The 12,346-nt window shown below is 39.0% G+C and overlaps 1 protein-coding gene across 18 annotated transcripts in view; it reads right to left on the bottom strand.

Moving 5' to 3' along the window:
- Positions 1-12,346, bottom strand: part of Cadps2 (calcium dependent secretion activator 2) — a 519,904-nt gene that overhangs the window by 92,748 nt on the left and 414,810 nt on the right. For all 18 annotated transcript variants that reach the window (XM_040728765.1, XM_040728767.1, XM_040728757.1 and 15 more), the window contains one exon: positions 1,198-1,301. In XM_040728765.1, coding sequence (XP_040584699.1) covers positions 1,198-1,301 — 104 coding nt within the window. The remainder of the gene's footprint in view (positions 1-1,197; positions 1,302-12,346) is intronic.

The raw sequence follows: 12,346 nt of genomic DNA, 5'->3' as shown, positions 1-12,346 counted from the left end.
TTTGTAGCATGGTGGTAATGCTAGCCCAGAAAACATCCTCCTGGGAATTCATTTCAAATTATTGAAGCAGCTGTTTCTTCAGTTTAAAATAAAATATCCATAACAAGTTCACACATGACAGATGCAAGCTAAAAACTAGATTCCACAGTGTGAGTTAAAAGCAGATGTTTTGAATGATCATATTTATAAGCAGATACAATAAATCTTAGTTGCCTGTAGTAAGACTCCACGAATACTCTTTTCCAAGAATTTGCTTAAAATATAGACCCTGTAGTTTCTCGTATTTTTTGAAAACTAGATTCCATTAAACATAAGTATTCTATAAATTCATATGTATTTGGTCTGTTTTCTTTTGGCTCATTACATCAGCTTCCTCAAAAATAATAACACTTTCAGGACACCAAAGTTTATTGTTTTTACTTAATTCTGCATATTTCTTCCATTTAATTCAAAGCCTGGAAAGTGTTTTTGTAGATAAATTCACAACTATAGGAAAGAGAAGTTTAAGTCTTAGAATAAGCAGGGTGGTGTGAGAACACTTCAGATCTGTAGGAATGGTAATATGTAATGAGAGCTTTAAAAACATTGGTTGGTAATGTGGCTCTAGGGCAGAGTGCTGAATAACACATTGGAAAGCCCAGGTTCCTTCCAAGCACGGCAGACAACAACAGCAGCAAAAACAAAGCAACCAAAGACTTAGTTAAAACACATAGAAAGTTTGATGCGAGAGAGAAGACTACAGCCAGCAGTTACACAATTATGAATGTTTTCGGTTGCAAAACTTATCGCAAATTTCCCATTTAATGCTTACTAGACCACATTTTCAAGCAAAAATGATCACATCATGGGGACAAGAAAGCAATTGGCTTGGCATCCCAAGATGGGTGTGTTCCAGCTCTGCCAATTATTGTTTATGTGTGTTGAGGAAAGATCTCCCCCAAGATTTCCCATGTCCTTATCATGTGATTGTTGTCAAAAACAGATACCAAACCAAACCACACACACACACACACACTCACACACACACACACACACACACACACACACACACACACACACTATAACACACAGGAGTCACATTCCCGGGAAATGTGTACATTTGACCAGCTGCACACTGAGCCTCTGGTCAGGCTACCTTTTCAGTGCTGCCCCCACTATGGCAAAGCCTTCGTTTATGCTCTGGCTACAAGTCATCACCTCAGCATGATGCTCCTCGTTCTGCTGTAGGACTTCTATGCAGAGCTCTGCGAGATGAAGAACCTCTTCCAGCTTCCTGGCAGGAGTTGCCTGGTTCATGGTCTCTGTATGAAAAAAAAATCATAATGTTACCTTGAAAATTCAAAGCCAGACACGTCCTAAGATGTAATGATGATTGGGGTATTGAAACAGCATAAGGAAGCACACTTTGGAGAGATAAGGGATGCAAGGAACACAATTGAGTACATTGTCTTTAAAAAGCCGGTTCACCAGATTGCAGAAAATATTTCACCCACAAAGCAATCACAGATCTGCAAGTGCTTTGCCATTTAGTATACAAGAACTAACAGGTGCAACAGCACATTAGATGCTCAACTTCTGCAACAAACAAGTTATAATTCTGCTCAAGGTCAGAAACACAAAGAGAGCAGATAGCACAGTCTTTTCCTTCTGTCTGCATTGTATTCTGAATACAATGCAGTTCTCACCAGATGAGTCATTCCTGGCATTAGCAAACCCCAGGTTTTTTGTTGCTATTTGAATTCTCAGTTCATGTTGGTCTTAATCCCAAGAAGTACAAAGTCACCTAAAACAACTCTGACAGCCCACAATTAACTGATTTCCTCCTCTGTGTGCCTGCTGCCATCCCAGCCCACTTCCAACTGTGGGGGTAGCAGGTTAAGGAAGGGCAGAAGCCTTCTTTGAATCTGCAGGTTCCTTTCCGTGTTAAGCTAAATTGGTGTAAAGGGACAGAACACAATAAGGTTAAGTGCAGATACCGGAAATTCAGTAAAAGAGAAGACAAAATATAGCTTATTTCAAAGACACAACACACTGGCAGAAAGTAGAGGTGCCCTACATGACAAAACTGCCTCAAAACCACATGAAAACAGTTTTCACTAGGAACATTTAAGACAAGCCTGCCTCAGTCCACTTTGTATATATGACTACATAAAGAAAAGAGGCTTATTTTGTTCAGTTTGGGCAGCCGAAAGTCCTCATTTGGGTGGCTCCATCTGTTTGGTCTCTTAGCATATTACAACACAGTAGGGAACTGGAAAGGAAGACGGCCATAAGCACAAAGGACCATGCATGTGGGATCATTGTTGTGTGACAACCCACTCTTTGGAGAGCAAACTCTTACATGTCATGCCTGACGGGACAGTATTAACCCTGCTAAGAGTCTTATGGTCCAGTCACTTCTTTCTTGGTGTCACACCTTAAAAGTTACCCAGTACTCTGGAAATCAAGGTCCTTATTCATGAGTTTATGGGGAATGTACTCTAACTACCTCAAAGCACATCACAGCAACTCTGCCTGACATTCATGGATCTCTCTGTCCCACTGAGAAGCAAAGCCTGGTGACACATGTCTGGTGGAAGGGAGGCTGTAAGGAAGGTAAGTCAAGTTTTCAGAAGAATGAAGTGTCTCCCCTCCTCCCACTTCAGTATCTGCTATGTTACCCAGAAACAAATCTTGGCTTTGAACTTCTCCCCAAATCTCAGCTTTAAAGTCAGAAGAGATTCTTAAGGTTTTCTTGTCTTAGTTCATTCTCAAAGGGCAGATAGCAGTGCAATGTGACATGGCTTCTGGTTGGTGCTTGCTCATTAAACTTTAATATGCTTGTAAGTCAGACATGGCATGGTGCACACAGGGTTCACACCCTAAACTCTCCTATGATGGAGGGGCATTGCTTATCTCTGACAGTGATCAAGAGCACAGGGATTCTTTAGGAACATCAGTCTGTCAACACAAAGATGTTCTCATCTAAGGGAAGTAAAGGGAATAAAGTAAGCATTTCAAGATGGCAATTGCAATGAATGTTTTTGTTTGCATTCTGAGATGGGCTCCTGTTAATAGCCCAGAATGGACTGGAATGCTCATGTAGCCTAGTTTGGCCTCGAACTCCAAATCTTAAGCTTTACTGTCTCATGTGCTGGAATTATAGAAACAAGCCACCATGTTTTGTTTCCAAAGGAATGTTCCTTTCATTGACTTTCTGGTATTTTTTCTTTTCTTTGTCTCTCCTTTTTAAGCCAACATGTCCTGATTGCAAACAATTCAACACCCCAAATCACAACATAAAGAACGTTTAGATAACAACTATCAATGCATCCACATGTTTCAAGATTACTTCAACATTCTTTAACAAAGACAAAGTCAAGGTAACTCATGATTCAGCATGACAGTCTATTCTATGTAGAGGCATTTGAAGCTGTTTAATGAAGAAAACAAGAGCCTTAAAAGGTTTGGAAGCTAACATATATGTGTTAAAGGAGATAGGAAGAGAGACTTAGGGAGAAAGCATGTATAAGAAGAGGGGTTTCCAGAGAGGAGAACTGGAGGACAGAGACATTTTGTGTGAGAGGAGGGTTGGGATATTTACAAATGATGATATTTATAAATGACAAGTCATCCACCACCAAGCAACTGTTTCCCAGGTATCATGATGTCAACTTTCCTAACACTTTTAAGACAAGATTTTTGTTCGTTTGTTTTAATGTATATAATTCACAGTGTGAAAGAGATGATATGCAACAGCTAAAAGGCGATGAAGGAAAGACTTGGACCTTGTGTGCTCTTACCTGGCTACAGAATGTGCTAGAGAATTATGCTTTACATTGTGGGCTTTAAGTAAGACAGGATGACTACTGACAGATGGTACGGTACAAGTATGTTATAGCATATCAGAAAAGACTGAATTTTAGGAAATTGTATTTAGTGGTTTTATGTAACAGAGTTCTGAGAAGCCTGTGTTGTAGGATGGTGGACTCTGTGAAGATGGTATGGAATGATAAGGGAAGACACAAGAGATGCTTTCACACAGTAATCACTATGTCTACAAGATGCTAAGAATTACTGGATCAGATAGTCTTTAAGCATCTTTATAATTCAGAGAATCTCTGTTGACTAAAACTTGTGGGCTTTAAGCTGGAAGGTAGTGGCATATGCCTTCCATCCCAATACTTGGGAGGCAGAGGCCAGTGAATCTCTGAGTTTGAGATCTGCCTGGTCTACAGACTGAGTTCCAGGAAACTTTTGTATTTTATGTTTTGAAATGTACGATTTTAACTTATACAAAATGCAATTTTTCAAAAGGTTGAAAATAGTGCAAAATTCAATCACAGACAAGTTTAGGATATTGATTATTGTACCCTCAAAGCCACCCTTTAAACTAGGGAATCGGATCTTCTGTTGTTGGGTTCAGAGAGGTTAAAGGACTTTCCAAAGTCATATAGCTATTGAATGTGATAGAATTAAATCTTACCAAGTAATCATTCCTGGACACAAAGGTAACACTAAATGGACTAAATATACTAAATATACACACACATGTTTACATAATAAGAGGTATCAAAGAAAATAATGTCATGCATTTGGGATCTGGGGAGGACATGAAAATAGATCAGGGAGAGTAGAAGCAATGCAGATGCAGGACTCATGCATCAAGATGAAGAGAGACAGAGACATAGAGACAGAGAAAAAGACAGAGAGAGACAGAAAGAGACAGAGAAAAAGAGAGACAGAGAATATGAATACACTTCACTTTTTGGATGGCCTTGGGGGTTCCTGCCTTTAATTCCATTGTTTGGAAGGGAGAGGCAATCTGCTTTCTTTAAATTCCAGGGCAACCAGGACTAGACATTAAGATTGTGTTTCGACTATCTACCAACCAACCAACCAATGAACAACAACAAAGAAAATCTTCTGAATAATAATTTGACTTCTTTTTCATTACTAATTCTCTGAGTAGGAATCACATGCACAAATACACAGTCTTAGCCACCAGTATGCAATAATGGAAAAAAAATGAGAGACAACTTATTTTACTTGTGTGTGAATGTGTTAAATCAGCTTTTACATTTGATATTGTCCCAAACAAAAGTTGAAAGCATCCTTTGTCCTAGGTAAAACTCAAAAACCGTTTAAACATTTTATTCTTCCCAGATAAAGTTTGCTGAGAGGAAGAAAACTTTGTCCTTGAACATAATAGCCACTCTTAATACTTTAAATAAATAGCATTTTTTATCAAGCACAATATGTATACACCCTTGGTTTTCACCCATTTTGACTACAGCCAAGAAGTTAAATGCACTCCACAGTTGGAACTCTGTTAGATAACAAGGTTATCAACAGCTCCATTAAAAATCTACACTGAATATTTGAGACTAGAATTCCTCTTTAAGATGCTTTCTACCACTCTCTTTGTAAAATTTCTCCCGCATTACAAATGTTGATATTCTTCAAGCTTAACTACAAGTTGCCAGTTGTTGTAATACATTTCAGATAGTGACATTTAAAACAAATATGCCCAAAGCAGAGAGGTTCCTTCATGAATTTCAATGCATTCCTCTTGGCTGTAATCATTCTTCATTCTGGAACATTTGTCATTTTCTATGATAGCACTCCTTGGCTCCCTAAAGCATATTCTTTTAATTATTCCTCTGTACATTTAAGAAGAGATCCCACTGGGGAAAAGTAAGGAGAGGGGAAGCTGTGAGCAGACAGACTGACTGCTTTGCTGTGGTGTGCTTTAATTAGGATTCAAGACTTTAAAGAGCATGTGAACTCCTAGGATGTGCTCCCTGGCTATTTCCCTTGCTGCCATTTCTTTTCAGAATCCCAAGTGGTGGATGAGAAATGATGTTCATGGTGAAGGTTGCAGAGATACCTGGGACAAAGACAAGTCAGATCACTTCTCTTTTCCCATATCCCATATGTAGAAATTTACAATGTTTTTGATGTAAACTTTGATTTTAAAATATTTACTTGACATAATAATATCCCAGGTAAACTTTATGATTTGACCTCATCACAATTTGATGAGTTTTGTAAGTATCTTGAACACACATACTTGAACACACTATGAGCCATTTGCCTAACACTATTAACTCCTTAGGCCTTTTCTGTTGGCTCAGGACATTTCTCCTGGGCAATGATACAGTTGGAAAGTAGAAGTTGTTATTTGTTTTCTGGCCTCTTCTCTGAACAGCCCAACCTGTGGTGAGTGGCCTAGTGCCAGAGCCTAGGGCAATCAGGCTCGGGGGACTCTTAAAATGGGCCAGTACTCATGGGCCTTCTAACCTCCAGAGAGAAGGAAGGTGGGAAATTAGATACCTCCTTTCCCATTAATCCATAGACCACTCCCCACCTGCCTGACACTTTAGAACTTGTGAGTGAGTTGGGTGATTCTGGGGTAGCCTCTGAAATCAGTGCTCTAAAGGGGATAAATATGAAGATTGCCTCACAAAGGTATGGAAGTTGCTTAAACTCAACCTCCCATATTTTTGTTGCTTCCCAGACGACTAAGCAAAGAGAATGTAGCACCCATGACATTCTCTCTGCAATCTAAAAGACGTTCTTGTTCCAAGACTGCTGAGATGGATGGCTGATGTCCACAGATAGTGTCTCCAGTCTCCAGTAGATTGGCTATGCTCCCATTCAGTGTGTATCACAACTGCATGAAGGTCTTCTGAAACACAATTGCTTTCCATTACCTCCAGAGTGTCTGATTGCACTGTCTTGGGTGAGGCTCTGGAATTTGCATTTTGAAATGGTTGCCAGATGATGTTCCTGCTGTCTGTCGCAGGGGTACACTGTCAGAACTACTAGAACTTATAAAAGATGGAGTTAGACTCAAAGGGTGCTCTGTATAAAGTCCATTTCCTCCCTTGTTTGAAATTAAGCTGCATCTTTTAAAAAAATAAATCTTTGCAAGCATGTGTTTATGTGGACAGTTGTGATATGGCATGTGAGTGAAAGTGAGAGGAAAACCTCGCCCTTGACCTTGTTTGAGGCAGATCTCTTATTCATTGCTACACATACCAGGCTAACCAGCCTGTGAAGGCCTGGGGATTCTCTAGTTTCTACTTCCCATCTTGCTATAAGAACACTGGGGGAGCTGGAGAGATGGCTCAGAGGTTAAGAGCACTGGCTACTCTTCCAAAGGTCCTGAGTTTAATTCCCAGCAACCACATGGTGGCTCACAACCATCTGTAATAGGATCTGGTGCCCTCTTCTGGTGAGCAAGCATACATGCAGGCAGAGCATTGTATACATAATAGATAGATAGATAGATAGATAGATAGATAGATATACAAATAAATCTTGAAAAAAAAAAAGAACACTGGGGTTACAGGGGTATACTACCATGGGCATCCGTTCGGTTCTGTGGAACTGAGAACTCAATCACTTATAGTTACATAGAAAGAATTTTACCTCACTGAGCTACCTTCCCAAAACTCAGGCTACACCTTTATATAGACATTTAGGTCAAAGGTGACGTTTTTTTCTTGCAAACTCTGAATACAGTTTGCATTTCTGCATGGTAATCATGAATGCCATTCATATCTGGGCAATTCTGTGTATGAATGAAAATAATCTGTAGTGGTATGGCTCCCCTACAGTTGCTTAGAATCTGCAAGCATGCTGATACCTTAATTGTTTGAAAACAGTAAGCCTGTGGCCTCCTACATCCCTGACTCCCTTTGGGACCAACTTATTTAATGACCCTGTCATTGAATGCACAGTTACAGTGGATATTGCTTTAGAATTAGTTATGCTAATAACACAGTGCTTTGAACTATTCTCCTATGGTTACTGTTACTGTCACATTAAATACCTTATCTGGATTAGCTTTAACATGAATAAATCCATTTTTAGGTCAACAGTAGACCATAATAAAGAAGGCAACTGGGATAATTGCCCTTGGCCGCTGCATAAAATCTAAAATCAGGATTGCTACAAGCCAGTAGTATGTGGTGGTCTATGAGAGACAGGTCACAGCATATGAGATCTTTAAATAAGAAAAGTCATTGATTCTATGTGAGACTTCCTTTAGCAGGAATTCTGATGTATATTTATACCATCCCCTGTTGGGGAGGTCCTGTGTATGTCAATAAAGCACTGTTGGCCAATAGGGAAGCAAGATAGGTGGGACTAGGAGTCCAGGAGGATGCTGGGAAGGAGAAACCCAGAGAGTCAGGATGTAACTGCCATAGGGATAAGATGTCTAGAACTTGGCTCCAGTAAGAGAAATATTTAGATTAATAATTATGGGGTAAATACTTAAGTCAGAGCTAGGCAGTAAGAAACAAGCAAGGCCAACAGCTTCATAATTAATATAGCCTCCTGTGTTTTTATTTGGGACTGATGTAGCTCTGGAACCAGGCTGGCAGGAAGGCTTTTCCCTTTAAATAATGGTGTCAGCATGTAGGATTGAATTTCCACAAAGAACAACAAAAGCTTTAAAGGAATTTTAGAAACAAAAGGACAGAGAGAAGCACGGCTTTTTGGTAGCAGCATTTTTCTCAGGTGGGCTCTGTTTTGCTAGCGACAAGCACTCACTCATTGTGCTTAAGGGAGTCTTCCTGACTCAGCATAAAAAAAAAGAAAGAAAGAAAGAAAGAAAAAAGAAAAAACCAGTAAGGTTCTTTTAAGAGACTCTGCTAACAATTGAAAAGTGTGTATGCATAGCTGGAAGTGGCAATGACCACATTTCCAAGCTGGCAGCTTTTGCTGGATGTCACGATAGACTGTGACGGTGACGGTGAGCTGGATTCACGCTTACGCCCGCCATCTTGGAAAAACTGCAGTTTAAACTGCCGCGGATTTAATAGATAAGACACGTGGCCAGAAAAACATAAAGATTTACAGTAAAGTCAGACTTTGATGAAGAAAAACCTCTAAGGGTTTATAGTGTGTTTAAAAATATACATAAGATTGAGAGAGAAAAAGAAACGGCATAGTGGTAAATAGAGAAGCCTGATGTGGTGGCGCACACCGGTAGGATTTGCTGCAGAGATAGAGGCAGGCGGATTTCCAGAGAAACCCTGTCTCAGAGAAACAAATAAAGAAATAAAAGTGAAAGAAATACAGTAATAATAATAGATAAATAAATAAGCCACATAAAGATGGAAAATACACAGAGAGTCTGGATACTAAAGTACACTTGATTATAAATGCTGCTAAATTAATTCAACTTATATCTTTTGAAAATGCCTTGACTTCAAAATTTAAGTATAAGAATATGTTGCTGGGAAAAGGAGTTTTTGTTTATGTTTCTACAGAAAATAAAAAGCTGAGGATTCCTTCCAGGTTTCTGTGGTTTGATGAACTAAGACCCCCAAAAGCAGCGGCCCAAGTGATTCAACATCTAAAACAGCTAAGATGATGGAGCCTTACAGACCCGAAAATAAGGACTTATACAGGTTTCTGAATTTTGTCATGATCCCAGTGGTATGAACAGTGCCCCCTTCCAGCATGAAGCAGTTTGGAATGAGCGACGTCCTAATTCCCATCTTGTTTATAAATCTTTGTTTTCATTTAAATGGGTTGTTTATAACTGGTTAATGATTGTAACCAATCTCTTTTTAAAGGAAAAAGGGGATTATGGTATGGAAATGAGTACTTTGTATTTGTATAGTTTTTCATTTATTGATACAAATTCAAGGTCAATTTTGTGATGCATATATTTCTCCTCTTGATTAAGTATTGTGTTTATACTAATCTTTTAAAACAATGCATAATTAAATACAGATTATAGACAGTTACTTATAATAGTCAGAACTTATAGTTAGGTAAGTTAAGTTTCCTAGATATACAGAAATATATTTGAGATAGATAGACAGTCTTCAAACCTTTCAAAGATGGTCAGAAAATGGCATTTAAAATGGTTTAGGGTTTTTCTTGACAATGAGAAATGTCTGCTCCTGGCAGCACCAATTATGTCTGAGAGGAAGATGGGCATTGAAGAAATTTGTTATGGAGTTTGCTTTCAATATGGCAAGATTGGCCATTTGGGCAAGAAACTGCTCTTGCCTGGACTGCTTGACTGTTGCTGTATAAACTGGATATGCAGGACCCACAGGAAAGTGACTGCTGAACTCAAATAGTCCTTCAGGGTTCCTGATTCATGGAAGAGTCTACAAGACTTTCTGCAGAACACAGAAAAATGAATGAAAGACTACCAATGCAAATGGACAGTTTGAAATTTCCTGCTTTGCTGAGAAGCCTTCCAGACACACTGTGGCCTATGGGCTGAAGATGGATGCCATAACATTACAGAGAAACTTCAGGTGACTGTCCAGGCAGCAAGATGTCTCTGTCAATCCTAGTGTTTATATATTATCCTTCTGTGGTCTTTGATGGAGTTGAAGACAGATAGTTATAGTTTTCCTTAGTTATGATAAAAGATAAGCTACATATAGGCCTTTGGACTCACAAGGATGGGATAGATAATATTTTCTTTAAATCTTGCTCAGTGTTGATGGACAAAATGTTGTAACTGTGTTCTTGCTTGACAGCTGTTCTGTTATATATAATTTGACTATGTTAAAGTTAAGACCTTTCTTTTTGTTTAAACAGAAAAGAGGAAATGTTGGGGAAGTCCTGTGTATGTGTCAATAAAGCACAGTTGGCCAAAAGGGAAGCAAGATAGGTGGGACTAGGAGTCCAGGAGGATGCTGGGAAGGAGAAACAGAGAGAGTCAAGATGTAACTGCCATAGGGATAAGATGTCTGGGAACTTTGCTCTGGTAAGAGAAATACTTAGATTAACAATTATGTAGTAAATACTTAAGTCAGAGCTAGGCAGTAAGAAACAAGCAAGGCCAACAGCTTCATAATTAATACAGAGTCTTGTGTACTACTTGGGGACTACAACGCGGCAGAGCCCAGGCAACTGGCGGGTGATAAACCAAAGCGGCTGGCAAGGAAAAGCCTCCCTTTACAATCCCTTTTGCTTAAAATCCTTAAAATATGGCTGAAAAGATTGCTTAGTGGTTAAGAGCACTTGCTGCTCTTTCAGAGGACCTGGGTTCAATACTCAGCACTCACATGGTGGCTCACAATTATTTATTACCCCAGTTCCAGGGGATCCAACAGGCATGCACTCAGTGTATACACATATGCAGGTAATACATTTATACACATAAACTAAAATAAATAAATCCAAAAGGGGTGATGATGATAATGATGATGATGATGGTGGAATGTGACAAAAAATATTACTAGCATCCCCATACAGAAACTAATGTTTTATCACCAGTTATAAGGTGTTGCAGTATATGACTTATCAGAACATTACTAAAGTGGTGTTTTTATTGAGATCATGTGTGCCTCTCAGTTTCCAGAGTGAAATAGTCTAAAGTTTCATAAGAAGCATACATATCCACCAGTGCTGCTGGCTGTGAAAGTTTCCTAGACTTTGGCTTTTTCCTCTTTTATAATATATATAATGTATATATATACATATATATATGCATATGCACATATATGTAATATCACATCATCAATTAGTCCATTTTGTTTAGTGTTGGCTCTCTAGCACCTTGGCCATGCTCAGTAAGTAAGGAAGACATCCTAAATTCCCATATCATGTTATCTGCGCAGGCTTTGAGCCCTTAAAAACTCTGCTGAGAGAAAAGTAGAAACCTGTCAGTTTGCATTACTCTGATTTGGAAAAAAAACTTCCTAATACATCTCAGCTGCTCATATTAACAAGGTGCTGCAGGAGCCACAGTGCTACATGTCACTTGGTTTACCTGTTGACACATGCTAGTAAATAAACAAGGGGTTACCAACTGGGTGCTTTCAAGTTATGACCTTGGAGATGACAGGCTACAGAGCTGATTGTGCACGTGGAGAAGCTTGTTATTTCAAGACAGCATTTATCTGTGAATCACATTCCATATGGAAGTTAAAAAAAAAAACAGAAAGAACCAACAACAAATCCGTGACATACTGTCAAGTGAGCTGAGCAAACTGACATATTTTTTGAGACCTTTTAGGAAGCAGGTGTTGAATGCTTGTAATGAGATTTTCATGCATCTTCAGAGGAATGAGGGAAAATTCTATCGAGAGCTTTTAGAGTATCATGTACCCCAGCTGGGGTAGTTCCTGCTGGGGAGTACACCAAAGGGACCCTACAGGAATGTTCCTTGTCCCAGTGGTGCTCATGTCCTCAATCAGAACTGTTTCTGAAGGCACCTCTTTACTAGAGGTTAATTTTTAGAAGAATGTAACTTTTCCAGTTATAAAGGACTCTGTAAATTCTCAGTATCCTGATTTATTATCTAGCAGCTTCATCCATTTCTGTTTAAAAAAAAAGGACATAAAATGGAAAATGCTATATTGTTTAACAATGTTAA

The sequence above is a fragment of the Mesocricetus auratus genome, unplaced genomic scaffold, assembly GCF_017639785.1.
Source record: "Mesocricetus auratus isolate SY011 unplaced genomic scaffold, BCM_Maur_2.0 Super-Scaffold_100019, whole genome shotgun sequence".
NCBI classification, from domain to species: Eukaryota; Metazoa; Chordata; class Mammalia; order Rodentia; family Cricetidae; genus Mesocricetus; species Mesocricetus auratus.
This window is presented reverse-complemented; position numbering and strand designations above follow the sequence as displayed.